Source organism: Podarcis pityusensis (genome assembly GCF_964106645.2).
Source record: "Podarcis pityusensis genome assembly, chromosome: 1".
Classification (NCBI taxonomy): domain Eukaryota; kingdom Metazoa; phylum Chordata; class Lepidosauria; order Squamata; family Lacertidae; genus Podarcis; species Podarcis pityusensis.
Genome location: NC_138028.1, coordinates 59,732,024 through 59,750,991, shown reverse-complemented (window position 1 = coordinate 59,750,991; position 18,968 = coordinate 59,732,024). Strand labels below are relative to the sequence as shown.

The 18,968-nt window shown below is 42.7% G+C and overlaps 1 protein-coding gene across 2 annotated transcripts; it reads right to left on the bottom strand.

Annotated features, from left to right (window-relative positions):
- Positions 1-1,351: 1,351 nt before the first annotated feature.
- On the bottom strand, positions 1,352-18,717 carry DHCR7 (7-dehydrocholesterol reductase). 2 transcript variants are annotated; one of them, XM_080983482.1, is made up of 8 exons: positions 18,699-18,717; positions 10,527-10,630; positions 8,683-8,905; positions 7,901-7,988; positions 6,030-6,243; positions 4,939-5,143; positions 4,188-4,319; positions 1,352-3,573 (listed from the first exon to the last, which is right to left on the bottom strand). In XM_080983482.1, the coding sequence occupies exons 2-8, from the start codon at positions 10,622-10,624 to the stop codon at positions 3,109-3,111; spliced, it is 1,425 nt and encodes a 474-aa protein (XP_080839608.1). In that variant the 5' UTR covers positions 10,625-10,630; positions 18,699-18,717; the 3' UTR covers positions 1,352-3,108. The 2 variants fall into 2 exon arrangements, with proteins under 2 accessions (XP_080839608.1, XP_080839609.1); XM_080983483.1 differs by lacking the exon at positions 18,699-18,717 and adding an exon at positions 18,543-18,649.
- Positions 18,718-18,968: the final 251 nt, after the last annotated feature.

The window sequence follows — 18,968 nt, the reverse complement described above, 5'->3', positions numbered from 1 at the left end:
CTGGAGCAGCGGAGCAGCCTGAAAATAACAATATATTACTTATACCCCGCCCATCCGGCTGTGTTTCCCCAGCCCGAATCTGTTAGCTGAGAAGCAAGCGCTTATCGTGGGGCAGCTCTTACTCCCTGAGTAAAACATGGCAACTAGTTGGTCTGAAAGTTCCACTGAAAGCAACGGGGGGCTTCCGTTTTGACTAATTTGCTCCTTTTCATTTCGGCTGTAGAGCTGAAAGGGAAATCTCAAAACCTAGCTGCTAAGGCTGCAATCCTGTGCCTAACCCTGCAGGGCGCAATGGGAATACCCTGCCTTCTTAGTAATCATGTATATAAGGAGGTCAGATCAGCATACATGATTTTCTCTTCACAACAATCCTGTGAGGTTGATGAGCTGAGAAAGAAACTGAATGAGCATTAGAACCCAGGTCTTCCCGATCAAAATTCAACAGTCTTAATGGCTGAAGCCCCTCTGGCTTCTTTATGTATGGAACTGAGCTATAAAGATGTTTGCAGATGTTGTTCAGATCAAGATAAAACAGAGCAAGTATTCAAATAGTGGGAAAGATGCACCTTGTAACATTGTAGTTTTAGAAAATTAAGTTGATCACATTATTATCTATTTATTAAATTTGTATACCACCCTCCAAAGATCATAGGGCAGGTCACAACATAAAAATACAAATGGAAACATAAAATACATAATAAACAAAAGTAAAACAAACCAGTAATTATGGTGATCCATAATTTTTCCATTACAATTTCTTAAGGTGATATTTTCTTAGCACCACCACCAATAGTAGGAATAGCCAACCTGATGCCCTCCAATTAATGGACTACAACTCTCAGCAGCCCCAGCTACCAGTTACGGATGATGGGTGTTGTAGTATGACAACATCTCGTGAGCGCCACTGGCTGCACCTGCAATACTGTGAATAACGTATGGTACATTTGTATGCTTCAAAGCATGCGGCATGAAAAATCTGGTTTCCACATCATTCCTTCTTTCATTTCATAAAAAGAACTCAAACTTCTGGGGAGAAATGATAACAGCATTCACCATGTAAGACCTTGTGTAAGATATCATGTAAGACCTTGTGTAAGATATTGCACAATGCCTTGCTTCTACCTATACAAGCAAACTGTTGGATTTGCATTCTCTGTGCTTACATAAACTTACTGGCACTAAATTAAGAAAAGTCCATGTGTACAGGGAAGAGGCCTTATGCTTGTGGAATCCAACCCAATATCCCAACACAAATCAGTTGAATGTGCTTGGGGCTTAGACTATTCATGAATCACAGGGAAGTGTATTGTATTTATAACAATAAAGATATTCTGTTCTGGAAAAGATAACATTTTGGAAGATCAAGGTGATCCTTTTATTAAAAACATGCTTGATTTCTACATAGCAGACCGATAGTTTCCCATCTGTCCATCTGTCAGTGGACTTGGTGAGCCACTGTTGTTATGCTGTGTACATACGTGAAAACTGTGCTTTCCTAATTATGAAAAATATATTCTTGCATGTGAAAAATGTGGTAAGCAAGCAAATAAAGCAACTTTAATTCCGTGGCACTATATCTGGGTGGGAGCCGATTTAAGAAGACAGGACAGAAGAAAACACTCCACTTTATTTTTACATTATGTCACTTAATGCATGAATGGGAAGAATACTCTGCCTTCTTTCTTCACCTTTGAATTTGATTTTGTGAAGACACTATTCCAGCACTGTTTTCACAGTAAATAGAAAGCATCAAAGCCATCTAGGGCCAGGCAAAGGAGTTTTGCATTTAACTATAGGGTAAAGCCTTGATGTCCATCACCAGCTAGTCTTCCTCACCCTAACATTAAGCTGTATACGCAAGAGGTGTCACTGGAAAGACTGCATAAGAAGTTTAGGCTAGGTGGTTCCTTGTCAAACAGGAACTTAGTTCTCAAAGTGGTAAACTATCTGCATCTAGTATGCACTTCTGAAAAAGGTAGGCAGAAGTGTTGCTATTCCCACTTAAAATATATGCATTCCCATAAAAGAGGGTGAACCTGTATGCAGAAAACATCTATGATAATTAGTGAGGGCAGTATTCCAACACATTTCTAGAATGCGATTTTTATCACAATTAACAGAACTGATAAGAGACCTTCTACCAACCCAGCTGTCATTTTTAGAATCATGTCCCTTTGTTATCCAGTATGCATTTAGAGCTTAACTACTGCTCCAGAATCTCTGATGTAGTTACAATAAACCTATCCGAAGACCAGATATCAGATGATAATGTAACTGGAGCTCTGCTCATTTACAGCTGACCTGAACAATCAAACTCAGATTGAAGCTATCAAGAATCACCACTGTTCAAACCGCAGGGGAAAGAATAGAAGTTTTAAAGGGCCAGTCATTTGCCTGTGGGTTGTGCCCCAGAGTGAAGTGACATTGTAGATTCAGTTACAACCAGAGGCATGTTCACACGCAAATGTTCCAAGTGTAGATGGAAGCAGGGATGTGCATTCAATCCCCCCCCCCCCGCCAGCATCCTTGTGGCCAGCACACAAGCAAACCTTGTCCCCAAAGTTCTCACGAGCATCTTGCCCACCACCCCATTCTGGACCTCCCTTGTGTTGCCCAATGGAAGTCTGCAGGTGGCTTCTACTTCTGTGAAGTTGAACATGTGAAGTTGAGAAGAAACATCTTCCATCATGTGCAGTTAGTTAGGCACTTTCAAGCAGATGCAAGACCTTCCTCACACAACATGAGGACAGGTAGGACAGGCAGGGGAAAGATCCATGAGGACACTGGTGGCAGGGCTTGTGTGTGTATTCCTGTTCCTGTACACACTTTGGAATCTCTGTGTGTCCAAGGTATCAGTCTGAATGCACCTCAAGATTCAACTTTTTAATCTGAAGCTTTGTTGGTCAAGGACAGGGAACTTTTAAAAAACAAAACAAAATCCACACCTTTAAAAAAGTTAGATCATTTTAGTGACACAATGACCTTAACAGATATTAGAATCGTGTCTCATCAGGTGCGCTAAAAAGGTGCTGCTTTTTAGATCCTCAAAACTTGCTGCACTGAAAAGATAACTGTTCATAAACCTTTTGAAGTCGAGAAATCAAGCATTTAAAAGAGCCCAGGAATTAGCCGGTAAGGTACTGCGTCAGTATACTTCTTCCAATCGTTGCCATACTTGCTGGAGCATCGGTGTTCATCCCGGATGCAACGGTGAACCAGAAGAATGGTCATATAAATTATATAGAAGTAAGGCAGAATGTGTTCAAAACCACAACATAGACAGTATGCCAGGGAGCCCATCAAGTCGCCTGTATAGTTAAAATGGCGTGCCACTCCCCAGAAGCCGGATGTCAACAACTTGCTGTGGTGTTTGATCCCATCCGTTGACGTATAGGAGCATTCAATGTACTTGGGCTTCCTGCCCCAGATTTTACAGTTGCCATCTGTACGACGAAAGAGATCTTTCTGATGATTGGTCATTCTAAAGATATAGTAGCCCACTAAACCAAATAGTAGAATCCCAATTGCACTGCTTGTAGCCAGATGGACAGGGTGGTAGACCAAGTATAATCCCTAAAGAAGGAGAGAGAAACATACCCCATAAGCAAACGTTTATACAGAATTGGTACCTGTCTGCTTTCGTTAGAGGAGCCCATACTAGAGAATGAAGCTGTTGCCTGCCCGGGGGGGGGGGGGGCTGCTCTTATGATGAATACTCTATAACACAGATAGATAAGCCACAGATGACCCGCTTAGTCACTCACTAACACAGATAGATAAGCCACAGATGACCCGCTTAGTCACTCGCTTTGTTATAATGAGAGCCAATATGGTGTAGTGTTCAGACTGCTGGATGAGGACTGGGGAGATCTGGGTTCAAATCTTCACTCAGTCATCAACTCTCTGGGTGAGTTTGGATCAATCACTACCTCTCAGCAAAATCTTCCTCACAGGGTTGCTGCAAGGATAAAATGGGGTGGAAGGAGACCACTTGTATCCTGCTTCTTAGGGGGGAAAAAGGGGCAGGATATAAATGTATTTGGTTTGGGATGTCAGGAGCCACAGCATGTGTCCAAAGCAGTCAATAAAATTGAACAGGATCTTTACTGTAGCAGCTAATAATGCCACTGTTGTTACTACTGTTTCTAGGGATTAATGAATTTCACATCATGAACATATGAAAATACCTGCAGTGTATAGAGATAAGGAAGCCAAACAGTGTCTCCCCAGCCCAGGTACCATCCAAAATGATCGTGACTGATGTCCATTGTTTTCAAATACCAGGCTTCATTCCAGAAAAAATCCAAAACATATATACCCTGAAAAAGAACACAACAGAGATCACTAGGGCTAGCCATAGATGGACAACTGTGAAATCCTTCCTTGAAAATTTAAATGCTTAAATCGCTAGATTTTGGCAGTATAGTCACATCAGGCTTCTTTTGATTGCTTCTGCTGAGCCTCATCTTACAAATTTTCTCTTATTTGAGATGGGATAAAAGTTTTTGACAAAAATGCAGTTCTAGGCACTCTACACTTCAGAGAATCAAACTTCCAATATTTGAAAGTATAGCTAGCCCCTAAACTTGATGGGCACACACATGCACACTTATGTGAGCCATAATCCTTTACCACACTAAGATCAGAACTCATTAACTTATACTGATTATGGGCTACAAGTTTTAGCCTGAAGGTACATGAGGTCACCACTTTGCTGAAGTAAAGCAGATCTTGTTCTGTTCAGCACCTGGATGAGTGACTGGGAATCACATGTACGCTACCTTGAGTTCCATGATGGAAGAAAGTTGGGATATAAATGTGAGCAGGAGCAAAGGGATGAAGCTAGATATATGGAGCACCTATTAGATCCTAAATTCCATCAGTTTATATATTCAGAGCATTAACATTCACTTGGCATTTAACAAGGTCTTGGCTTACCTGGAGGACATTGACAAGTATCATTGAGTTAGTTACTTGTCCGTATAATTCTTGTTGTTTCGCTGCATAAGAGAGGTTGATCAGAGTCCATGCTACAATGCCTGGGCGGCCATTGAAGAACAGTTTGAAATCAAACCACTTTCCTAAACGAGGATTAAATTCAATCCCCATCATGAAGTCGTAGAAGAAGTTACCAGTGAATTTGCTAAAATTGTTTAAAACAAAAACAAAAAATTGAAAAGATTAATCTAAAATCAATTTCAAAACATGATATAGAGAAAATTCTTTTAAAAGGCACATAATTACAGTGGTAAAAGGTAAAGGTAAAGAGGCCCCTGACCATTAGGTCCAGTCATGACTGACTCTGGGGTTGCGGCGCTCATCTCGCTTTATTGGCCAAGGGAGCCGGCGTACAGCTTCTGAGTCATGTGGCCAGCATGACTAAGCAGCTTCTGGCAAACCAGAGCAGCGCACGGAAACGCCATTAACCTTCCCGCCAGAGTGGTACCTTTTAATCTACTTGCACTTTGATGTGCTTTCGAACTGCTAGGTTGGCAGGAACAGGGACCGAGCAACGGGCGCTCACCCCGTCACAAGGATTCGAACCGCGGCCTTCTGATCGGCAAGTCCTAGGCTCTGTGGATCAACCCACAGCGCCACCTGCGTCCCTTAATTACAGTGGTACCTCACGTTAAGTACTTAAATCGTTCCGGAGGTCCATTCTTAACCTGAAACTGTTCTTAACCTGAAGCACTACTTTAGCTAATGGGGCCTCCCGCTGCCACCGGAGCACGATTTCTGTTCTCATCCTGAAGCAAAGTTTTTAACCCGAGGTACTCATTCTGGGTTAGCGGAGTCTGTAACCTGAAGCGTATGTAACCCGAGGTACCACTGTACTTACTGACTAGTCTAATGAGTTTACATGGTTGTATGCTATAACGGACAAATATTAGATTCCTGCATCTAGGATGTCAAGTGGGAAAGCAAAAGTAGGGTGCTACTGGATTGATTTGTTTTATTTATCAGAATGAAAAATGCTCATCAAATGTGCAAACACCATAGATGTAGTAATATATGCAATGCCAACATACCAATCTTCTGCATTACTGGGGAAATAGTAGGCTTTTATCATTACAAATATGGAAACGGCATAGCCCAGGATATTTGCACACCACAAGAGAGGAATCCAGTTGTCAAAAATGATGGTGGGCGAGAACCAGTGGAAGTGGTAAGCATTTGCAAACCAGAGTATGTGCGTGATAAGCCAGGCTTGAAGTCCATTGACCTCATATTTGAGTACTGCGCCTGAAAGGGAAGAGAGTTGCATGGTCCAGTTTAGTGATGGCACTTGACAAAGAGGTAGGGAAGTCAGTGTGATATCCAGTGGTTGTGAACTTTGCAGTTCTGTACCCTGTTTTCATAAAGTGATGCAAGTCTTCATAGCATAGAGTTTTGGAGTGGGGAGGAACCAGCTCATCCTACCCAGTCTATTTTTATGAATCTGCTTTGAATGTAGTGGAACATTTTAAAAATCACCCACTATCCCAACCTGTTCCAATAGTACAACATGGGCAACTGTGTACCCAGATGTATTTGTAGACTGCCCTTTCGCAAGAGTTCTCAGAATGGTGAACGCTTGACAATAAAATGCTAAACAAAGCATCAGCCATAAAACCTATTTTCTGTAAAATTGAGTATCAACTACTATTAGCCAGGATAGCCAAATGGAACCTCCATGTTTAACAAACACATAAAGAAACAGGAATCCTGTGTTTCTCATGTCCTGCTTGTGAACTTCCTGGAAGCATGTGTCTGGCTGTTTTTGCAAACAGGATGCTGGATTGGATATATCCAGCAGAGATGTTCTTAGGTTACATTCCTTGTCTGTGATATGCATTGGTTTAGTTCTCAATCCTTAATTTGACATTAGGATGCTCTCAGAAATTCAGCCAATATTAGGATGACCTTGATGAAGAGAAAACGTTTCCCAAGTGATGGATGTCTTGTTAGCTTTGTGGAATGCTACTTGCATTTTTACTGGGGACCTTGTAATTGAGCTTTTGACACAGACCTCAAACCCACAGGCCGAACGCGGTCCTCTGGTCTCTGCATCTGCCCCTTGGGACACCCTAGACCACAATCCTTCCTGTCTGGAGCATGCCTTTGAACTATGATACTGCCTCTTGCTTGCCTGGATGTAGGATGTATGCAAACAGAGGGTGTGTTTGTGTAGCAACATCACATTTTTGTGTGGTTGGAATGTAGCCTGCCGCACAAAGGTAAGCGACACCTATTGCTCCAACCACATTTTGCCTAGGACCCCACCCACGTTTTGCTTCTGGCCCTACCCATCACTGGCATGTGGCCTCTTGAAGGTTGCCCTTGAGGTAATGTAGACCTTGGGCTCCCTGCCTCTGCTTTAGCACACTTCATAGATTTTCTGCTGTCAAGCTTCCTGGGATCAGTTGGCATTGAGCTGGAGGCATGTTGCATGTGAATCACTTTTGCAGAGTCAAAAGGGTTTCTACAGTACAATGCAGCATGCCTAAGCATGTATACACTTCATTGTAGAATTTTATTTATTTATTTATTGCATTCCTAGCCCAACTTTCCTGCAAGGAGCTCAAGGTGATAGACATGGTTCTTTGCCTCCCCCCTTTATCCTCACAACAACTCTAACCACTACCCCATACTGACTTCATACAACCCTCTGAGGGGCAAAATCTAAGCAGCTGAAAGACACAGATCCCACATTCTAAGAATTCCTTTGGGGTTTAGTTGTAAACAATGCCTTTTCTCCTGCATCACAAAAGCAACACGCTTATAGGCTTGAGTTTGCCTTTTTAGGTCTCTGCACATGGAACGACAAGAGTAGCCCATGCCATCATTGTTCCCTGACCTGTATTTCTTGGTGATGCTAAAAAGCCTTGTGAAGAAAAAGTGTTGGCAAAAATGAGCTTACCAGCAGGTGTGACAGCCCCTTCTTGCACTCCTCCTCGAAAATAAGGAAGAAATTTGTGACAAAAGTCAGGAAGCATGTACAAAAATACCTGTAACAAAAATTAATTTGTGAGAAGCATCTTAGACTCAAAGAATTATAGAGTCAGAAGGGACCCTGAGGGTCATCTAGTCAACCCCCCTACAATGCAGGAATCTTCGTTATAAAAACGTTAAATGATTTCTGAACTGTCAGGTAGTTATGAAGGATGGGTAATTTTGGCTCGTGTTCTCAATGCTCTTATTTCTGACAGTTGTGTTTTTTCTTCCAAATCCCACCTTGATAATTTCTACTCCCTGCAGTTTCAGGCATTATTCTACGTTATCGACATTTCTTCTCCCTGTGTAAATTCTTATGTACCTACAGTCTTTCTAATGACTCAGTAATTGTATTTGGTGTGTGTATGTATGTAGAACATGAGTGGGAGGACAGTACTGGAAACAGCAATACAAATGAAAACGGGTCAGCAGTAAAATTATCACACACAGGTCCAGAAAGCCAGGGGTCTTAACAGCTGATGCAAATCGGGTGGTGACAGAATGCTGAATCCCAGAGTCTTGGGTTGTTGACAATATCATTCACAGGATAATAATGGACAGTCTATATTCCCTAGTTTCATGTGTGAGCTTTGATTCTACCAATAAAATACTGTTTTGTAATCAGAAAAGCTCAGTTTTGATCACATACCTGAGACTGCCTTACTTATGCCCTATTGGATTCTAACAGAGAAGCCTCAAGGCACATACCTGGAAGATTACCCAAGAAGCATAGAGGGTCGCAGCTTTCCAAGTCAATGGTGGTGTCTTGTGCCAGATATCCAAGAGACTGGCTTTCCCCGTCACCAAGTCAATGGCTGGCTTAGTTAGAGAACAACTGTACTGATCACATGACATTATGAAATAATATACAATGAAGGGTGCAAATAGGAGTAGAAAGATGACACACGCCAAGGAAAACCAGTCAACTTTCCTGAAACGTAAGAGAAACAAGAAACCGAATAGTTGCAAGATGCTGCTGCTTTGATTATGGCCTGATTTAGACACAGAGATAAATAATTTGTTTATTGTGCAGTGCTCGGGGTCTCAAGGATGACAGTAGAATTTGCAAAACCAGCCAACCTACACACACCCATATCAACTTATTTCACCTAGGCTCACTTCCAGCATTTGCATCCTCTGAAAAGCCATAGCAAGGGACAAATTTCAAGGAGGTAAGTGACATATTTGGGGGAAGGTTCAGCATCCCGCATCTATTTTCTCTTTACTTCTAGAAATGGGCCTGCTCCCACCATATTTATTTTGGCATTGATCCCAGATCTGCGACTCCAAATAACCCTACTAGGGGTACCTTTCTGTTTCTTGTTCATAAACATCTGCATATTACTGTTAGATTATTCCGTTCCACCTTAAGGGACAGGCATGAGACTGTTGTGTGTCACATGTCTGTTTGCAGTCCAGCACAGCTTGCTGGGAACTTCCGTTTGGGTATAGCTTTTGTTTTGCTGTCTTGCTTTGGACATGAAGGGGAGAAGACATGTTTTCCTTTCGTCCTGATGTATGCTGGAAAAACTGCTTGTAAATATGCTCAACACAGCCTCTCCATGCCACTTCTGTTGTGCAGCGTTTTACTCTGCTGAGTGTGTGTGCCCAGCTTCTGAAGGCTTTTGAAGCTAGGGTCACAGTTTCATGCTGATCCAAGGACTGGAGATCGCCTGGCACACTGGCTGGTGGGCTGGGGCCAGCTGGGGGCCTGCCAATTGCCCCCATTTCCTTGGCTGCATCCCAACAATTAACCCATGTAATCAATGAACCTAACTTAGCACAAGACACCTCCCTGACCTTCCTGCTCGGGATCCAACTCATATAATAGATAACCCCTCTAACACGGGCCTAGGTAACCTAAGGCCACATGCAGCCCTCAGTGTAAGGTCCAAAAGCCCTCTGCAAGCAATGAGTTCAGGCCTCTGGAAAGAGGAATCTGCTTCTCTCCCCACAATCCTTCTGCATGAGGAGAAAGAGAGAGATGGGGGTGTCCCTGCTCTGCCCTCCCATTCTGGCCCTGGTCACTGCTGGCATATTAATACTCCCCCGAGCAATTATCCCTGAGGGAATGTGCCCCCCGCATACAAAAAGGTTGCCCATCCATGTTCTAAAAACTTCCAGTACAGAAAGATCAATAATCTGTTGAATGCCTTAATCATGAGGATTGCATTGATACATAAAAATCCAACACTGCCTCAAGTGTGGCAACTTCTGAAAATTTTAATTGTATTCTCAGCTTCCAGACTATCTCAAACTATACCAGTTAGAGAGGATGTCTCCCAACAGGTTTCCAAAAGAGGCTTTTGAGTCAATTTCTTGCTTTCTTTGGTACACAGATAACTTTTGATACACATAAAACAATGCATCTAAAAGGAAATGAAGACATTAATCTGAAGTGGAGCCGTAATTTGCTCTGGAGAATGGGTTGGACCTACATCACCTCTAAAACACAGCCTTCCAGCCTTATGATCTGACACTTCTTCATGTTGCAGTACTGGAAGCAATTTTTATATAGCACCTAAAACTATGTTAGGGCAGGATTCTCTTACCAGGCCCTCCCCCATTGTCCTTGAGAGGTTCCAGCTCCATTCATTACGGATTTACTTTTTCCTCCTTCAGAAAACTGTGTTTGCCGACAGGCAGCCATTGGAACCTACAGGGAGAGACGATAGGAAATTCATAAACTGTTGAGTGCAAAACAATAACACACCCCTGCCCAAAATTCTGTGACTTGCACTAACTTCTTCTGCTTGACTATGGGAAATCAGAGTTTGCTATCTTATTTGCAGGGGGAAAGAATAGTTAGCATTTGTCTACAAAGCATGAATTTCATGTTATATCAATACAACATAAATAAGCCACCAGAGTTCCCAAGCATTGGATTTTTTTGCAGGCCTTTTCCTGGCACTTCCCACAACATTAGGTGCTGGCAATCTTAAAGCTGGGGTGGGGTGGGTCTCCCAAAGGCTAGCAAAGTCCTTTGCAAATCTCCTGCTCCTTCTTAAAAATCACAGCAAGTTCAGGCTAAAGACTTCTCTCCCCCTTCAGCCGGATCTCACTCCAGAGTGAAAGGGGTTTTGACAGGTGGGGCCCCCCTGATCAGGATCTGGTCCATGGAGCCTAACAAGTTCTGCACCCCTGGGCTAGGCTCTCCTCATGCCCATATGGAATTTCTTAAGAGACACGTCTATGAGAATATCCTACACACACTGCCATGTTTAGGATTCAGAGAAGGCTGAGTAGAATTCTGCTTGCACGACAGGCCTTCCCCACATACTGAAGCCCTCAGAACTCCCTGAAAATCTCAAACATTGTGCAGGAGGGGATGTGGAGAGCTGTGGAGGGTGGGGGAGAGGACCTGGCAAAATTTGGCCAACATGAAAGAGACCAGAAGAACACAGCAGCAAGCTGCAGGGTATCTCTCAGACGAGGCACAGCTTCCTGCATTTGTATGTGTGCTAGAGATCATAAACGTGGAACCAAAATGGATAGGATCAGACCCAAGCAGCAGCCTGGAGAGTCCCTGCAGTACTTCTGCCACTAATCGTTTTGGAAGCCCTGGGCCTAGCCCACAGCTGTTTTGCAGAGGCCTACTATATCCACTCCAGTTGGAGAACAGCCTTTACCAAAGATGTCATGGGCTTTAAAGACACTCAAACTCAGGATGCAAGGGAGAAACGTGCTAAGAGGAAGGCACGCTTGGCAAATCCACACTGTGATCGACTCCCGTCCGGAAACCAATGTCCCCACTGGGGAAGGATGTGTGGATCCAGAATTGGTCTCCACAGTCACTTACAGATTAATTGTTAAAACCGTGTTTATGGAAGACAATCTTACTCGGCTACGAGTGATCGCCAAAGAAGAAGACGACGACTACATCCACTGCTGTCATTCCAAACAGCTTTTACAATACTCAGGATTAGTGCCACTATGTTTGCATTGTTCTGGCTCACTGCTGCATCACACAGTTTTGACAGCTACAAAATGCAAGGCTCCCTTTGCCTTTAACAAAATCTGTGACCTTTTAACAAAAAGGACCTCGCATACAAATGCAGAAAACAAAGCTCTAAAGTACAGATAAACAAGCCCAAGCTTGTACTACACTGTACCATTGTATACTACATATTTCCAAGTCTGACATTTAATGGTTTATTGAGGCTGTCATTGCTAAACAAACCTTAACCTGCCCAACACAATATAGTTCCAAGCAGTGCTATTTTTCTAGAAAAAGAGATGCTGGAACTCACCATGAACAATTCTGCAGTCTTTGCTCTTAAAAAAGACTTCCACATATAAAAGTGAAAAAACTAGGTTTCCACCAGTGTGGTACAGTGATTGGAGTGTCAGACTATGACCTGGGAGACCAGGGTTCGAATCTCCACTCAGCCAAGACACTCATTGGGTGATCTTGAGCAAGTCACCGCCTCTCAGCCTCACAGGATTGTGGTGAATAAAGGGGGGGGGGGAACACCATGTACACCACTTTGACTATCTTGGAGGAAAAGATGGGATATGAATGCAAATAATAACAATAAATTTACCCAAGCAAGCTCCAAGGAAATAAAAGTACCCTACAGTTTCCCACTAGGCCAATTGCTACAACCCAAAATGGATTACGCACACATAACAGGCTTCCATCTTCAAATCAAGTCTTCCTCTATCTGTGGCTTGTTGGCTACAGCTGATAGTAGTTAAAGAAGGAAAATTTCAAATAAAATAATGGTGCACACAGGTTTGTAGACATTTTTTGTCTTTACTTCTTCTTTTCTTTACGTATTTCTTAAGCCAAAGCAAGACAACAGCTTATGAATTAAAAGTTGACCCAACTGACCAAAAACATCCTTACAAAAAGAGGTCTTAATGCCAAAAGTGAATGCAGTTAATAACGAGTGGTACAAAAAAAGCTTCCTGAAAGGTGCATAAAAATGAAAAGAAAAAAAAAAAGCCCTTAAAACCTCCATCTTATAACAAACTGTTTTCAGGTGAATTTTTAAATACTGAATTAAACCTTCTCTCGTGTTTTTTTCCTCATGTATGAAGAGTTTAGACTTTAGTATCTTAAATTATCTAGGACTGCTAACTTCAAGAGGGTAACCTTATTACCCCCTTTATTGGCGAACAATGAACTTCTCTCCCAAAGGCCACCTTTTCACAATTATTTTGGATCTCATTGATTGGACTCCTGTGCATATATTACTTGCGACATCATTGAGGTGATCAGCTTCACTCTAAACTACTGTTTTGAGATCAGGTGGTCTCCGAGCAAAATGAACCCAGCCCGGTCATTTTTAAAATAATATAGGATAGGTGATCAATCTCTTAAAAAAAGGTGACAGAACAGATTGCGCAAACTGTCAAGGCATCTCTTTATTAGCTACGGCTGACAAAATTTTTGTAAGGATCTTAGCAAACCGTCTCTTAACAATATCTGAGGTGACCCTTCCTAAATCCCAAAATGGTTTTTGACCCTCTAGGGGGACAATGGACATGATTTTCACCTCTCAATAGCCTCAAGAAAAATGCAGAGAGCAAAACCTGCCTTTTTATATGGCTTTTATTGACCTGACTAAGACCTTCGAAACTGTAAATCGTAATGCCCTGTGGAATAACCTTTTGAAAATCAGCTGCGCAGATAAATTTGTGAACATGCTTCGGTTCCTCCATGATAATATGATGGCCACAATTGCAGATAACAATGGCTCTCAAAATGAACCATTCACATTGAGATCAGGTGTTAAACAGGGTTGCATTATTGCCCCAACTCTATTCATTATTTTCATTGCCATGATCCTACACTTTGTCAAAGGGAAACTCCCCTCGGGAGTAGAAAACATATATTAAACAGATGGAAAGCTCTTTTATCTGAGCAGGCTGAAAGCAAAGAGTAAGGTTACTGTACCTTTCATCCTAGAGCTTTAGTATGCTGATGACAACGTAGTGTGTGCACACTCAGAAGATGACCTCCCAACCATCCTAAATATGTTCGCAGAAGCTTACGAAAAGTTTGGCCTATCACTCAACATCCAAAAAACCAAAGTACTGCTCCAAAAAGCACAAAACAACCCCTCTGCAGCACCACAAATCCAACTCAATGGTGTAACGTTGGAAAATGTTGATCACTTTTCCTGCCTGGGCAGTAATCTTTCCATAAGGGTCAACACTGATGCCAAAATCCAGCATCGCCTGAGCTCTGTGAGTGCAGCTTTCTCCCGATGTGCAGAGTGTTTGAGGACCAGGACATTCGCAGGGAAACCAAAATGCTTTTTTACAAAGCTATTGTACTACCAACCTTACTGTATGCTTGTGAAATGTGGACCATTTATAAACGCCATCTCCAACTCCTTGAAAGATTCCATCAACGGTGTCTTTGAAATTTTTTACATATCACTTGGGAATACAGGCAAACTAATGCCAGTGTCCTGGAAAGATCACCAGTGTTGAAGCAATGATTCTTCAACATCAGCTTCATTGGACTGGTCATGTTGTGCAGATGCCTGATTATGGTCTTCCAAAGCAACTACTCTATTCCGAACTTAAGAATGGAAAGCATAATGCTGGTGGTCAACAAAAGAGGCTTAAAGACTCTCTCAAGGCAAATATAAAAAAATGTAGTATAAACACCGACAATTGGGAAACACTGGCCTGTGAGCGCTCCAATTGAAGAACAGCCTTTACCAAAGGTGTCATGGGCTTTGAAGATGCTCAAACTCAGAACGAAAGGGAGAAACGCGCTAAGAGGAGGCACACTTGGCAAACCCTTACCATGATCAACTCCTGCCCAGAAACCTATGTCCCCACTGTGGAAGGACATGTGGATCCAGAATTGGCCTCCACGGTCACCTAAGGACTCATTGTTAAAACTGTGTTTATCGAAGACAATCTTACTCAACTACAAGTGATCGCCAAAGAAGAAGAATCACAATTAACAGAGGTGTCAAGCAAGGATGTATACTGGCACCCTTCCTATTTAATTACTATATAAATAATTTAATCCCTGATAATGGAATCCTCCTCCTTTTCTGCCCCCACCCTTGAGAATCGTAAATTGTCAATTCTGCTCTACACCAATGATTTAGTTTTGTTATCTCGGAATAAAATTGGACTTAGGAGGGTGCTGGTTAAATTGGACAGCTGTGTAAAAACGAACATCTAAAAATTAACTATGATAAAACCAAGGTCACTGTATTTGGCAAGAGGACTACCAAGTCCAGGTGGACTCTAGATTGTTGCACCCTTGAGCAAGTACCCAGATTTAAATATCTAGGATTACTTATTGATGGAAAGTCATAATGGAAACACCATCTGGAAGCAATTAAGCTAATATTTGGTCACTACTGGGCAGCTATATAGGTTCTTCCATTCAAAGGGTGGCCAGTTAATAAACCTAGCTATTAAGATCACTGTCTCTAAAATCATTGCCCAAATGCTCTACCGGGCTGAGATTTTGGAAATTGGGTTAGATCTGAAATAGAGGTCCTACAAAATAAATTTATGAGGCTGATTTTTGGGACTTCCTGGCAGAACATCGGGAGACCCACCACAGAAATGAGTTGGGCCTTCCCTCACTAGCAGCCAGAATTGATCTAGCCTATATGAGATGCTGGCATAGGCTAAATGCCTTCGAGGATCATACCCTTACTAAACTCTGCTGGTTAGAGCAGCTAAGGATAGAGGGCTGGGCACAAAAGTGCCAAGATAAGCTTAGGGCTTATAATCTTCAAATTGAGAACTACTTCGTCCTTAGCCCAAGTGACCTGTAGATAGATGGATACAACTACAAGTTGCCAGAGTCACCAATACTGCTGCAATCAATAGCCTCCTGCTTTCCTAATCCCAACAAGAAGTACCTAACTACTTCCATTTCAACATCTTTCTGTACTCTCTCTTAAGCCAATGCTTGCCTCAGGAGGCAAAACCTTTCTAAGTGGCAGCTACCAATGCTCCTGATTTGTAGTGTACAATCCAACACACAAGCAATCTCCCTGGATAAAGCAGATTACCTGTTGCTCCTCTCCCAAATCATCTTTATCCTCACATAGATAGTAAAAAAGAAAACTGATGACCCATCTCTACTTCTGTCCAACAACCAATTCCATCTGCTGTATCAACAAGCATCTAGGCCCCTGCACACACACCGTGTGTGGACAAAACTAAACTAGATTTTTATATTGCTATCTGATCTAATTCACTTGCACCAGAATTAAACCAAGAAAATCTTGTGTCTATGATAGGCAGAAAATCCACAGGCACAATATTTTCTTCTCTAGATCTGAGTGTCTGCTGAATGCTTGACTACTGCTTAATTCCTAAAAGCTCAGGTACCATAGAAGAAAGAAACTGGCAACTTAGTACAGCTATATCAAAAGTAGGTTGTTTTAACAGATGTAGATTATGTTTTACTTGTGTGGTTTGAACAGTTCAAAAGGTGAGCTCAGACCAGCCCTGAGTGTAAAGAAAAGGAAACACCCTACTTCATAAACCAATGTATTGTTACTTAACTGGAGCATTGTTACTTAGCCGTATTGTTACTTAATGGAGCAAGTATTAATGCACATGGCAAAAATATTTTAAAGAAATCTAATCTTGTCCAAGCATGAATACAGTACACAATACCACCAGTAGTGTAAAAAAGTAATTTATTGCTAAGCTCTAGGTAGCATTATTATATAGAATAATATAGGAACAGTGGCCAGTGATCTGCCATCATTGAAAAACAAATTATAAGACTGCCTACCTCCAATGTACAATTGTTAGGAACATCTCATTTTCTTTTTGTCCAATCTTTAACATACAGTGGAGAATGCCAACCTTGGAGTTTTATCTGAGCCTCAGGGCTTCCAGCCCAGATATCTTCTCAAGGACACACATTTATTACACACTCAAGTACTTTTTATTGGCTTTTACAATTCCTTCTCCTTAGAGTGAGCAGCACGAGTGTGACCTTTCCTACTGTTATGCTCCTAGGTCACTCTCAAGACAAAAATGGTACCTAAAACAGGGGTCAGAAACCTTTTCCAGCCGTGGGCCGGTCCACCGTCCCTCAGACCATGTGGTGTACAGGACTAGATTTTGAAAAGAAAAAAAAAAAGAACAAATTCCCATGCCCCACAAATAACCCAGAGATGCATTTTAAATAAAAGCACACATTCCACTCATGTAAAAACACGCTGATTCCCAGACCGTCCGCGGGCCAGACTGAGAAGGCGATTGGGCCGCATCTGGCCCCAGGGTCTTAGGTTGCCTACCCCTGCCCTAAAATTACCCATTCTCTCCCCTTCTCCTCCACAAGGAGCATCTGAGATTAAGAAAGAGCCACTGTTCAAAAGACACCTTCCTCCTTGGGAACTTTTACTGGTACTGATGTAAATGAATAGGTAAGAGTCAATGCTACTGACATTCTACTCAAAACATGCCCCAAATCCAGTAAGTTGCAGACCAGGGACTTGCAGAGAAAAGTCCCACTAATATATATATCCCCAAACACTCTACCTATCTCAAGGAAATCTTGTTCACTTATTGGGAGGGGAGAAGAGTAAGTTTCCATTTAGCTAGTTTTCTTTCAATACACCTTGAGGGAATTACTGTTGCATAATGGGAGGATTTCATTCCCACACTTCTTCCAAAGAGTTTAGTACATTTACCGAATTCACCTTTATCTGTACAACAACCCTGGGAGCACGACGAGCCCAAGGATGCTCGGTGAAATTTAAGTACAGGGTGGATTCTTGAACCAGGGTCATGGTCCAAAACTTGCTTGAGAATAAGCCTCACCCCCACAGTTGTTCATAATTTTAAACCGCATGGGGGTGAAAGCTATGTAGATGCAAGTATAACAATAGCATTTTTCGCCTGCCTCAGAAGCTGCCCCTCAAGCAGAATGCCGCCCTGCCTCCCCTCCCAGGACTACAATAGTGAACATGTTAGAGGTCTGTTTCATTCACAAGGACGTTAAGCAATCTGCACGATATGCAGGCTTATCTCGGTGCACAGGTCGTCAACCAGTCAGATGCTGAACACTTTGAACTCCGTTCAAAAGAAGGTAGAAAAAAAGGGGGGGCTCTGTTTAGTTACCGGTATACCAACCTGTTATGTACTCTGGCTTGGCAAACACACAAGGTCTTTCTTTTCTTTAAAGAGCAGACGGCATTATTGCTTCAACTCTACAATCCCCCCCCCCCACTACATTGGTAGGATGCAAAGTTAAGAAAATAAAATGGAATTCAAGCCATTGCAGCCTAGAGATAAAACTGGCCACCGTTAACAGGAGCCTAAAATGACCCCCTTCATGCCTTGTGCCAGTGTTAAAACGAAGGGACGTTATAGGAAACATATTCAATTTCCGCTTTTTTTATAACTAGAGCATATGAAACCTGTTGTCCGATCTTTTTAACTCCCAACAACCGCGACGTGCACCTTCTCATCGCCGGAAAACCACCCAAGGCGGGCGCCGCTTTATTAATAGCATGCAAAACTATTTATTTTCTGCTTGCTTCGCTACCGAGACCTCGATTCACTCCAATATCCCATTTCGCTTCGGGTTCCAGAAACCGATTCCCCCCACTTACCTGCGCCGCTGCTGTGCAGCCGCCCGCGAACAAGGGACGCTTTTGTTCGCTCCAGCGCCGAGGGCTCGAGCTTCACTCTTCCCCTCCCGCCTCCTTCACCCTCCTATCTTTGCCACGCCCCCTAAAAATAGCACCCTGCACCCACCGCCCAATCACCTGCCGGGTTTGTTCAGCATCATCCCGTGCTTCACCGCTGGATTGGTGCATCTGCCTCAAGCCATCAGCTGAGCCGATGCCAGTCACCATGGCAGCAGCCGCCTGATGAATATTGCGAAGCGGAGGAAGAAACGCTTTGTTGATAAAGAGCGCGCGCGCGCGCACGAGCGAGCGGCTTGGCCGTGGTGTGCATAAAAACGAATGTGGGAAATCCAACGGAAGCCTCCTTGCACGTGTTGCAAATCGCTAAGAAAAACATGCTTCTTGGTG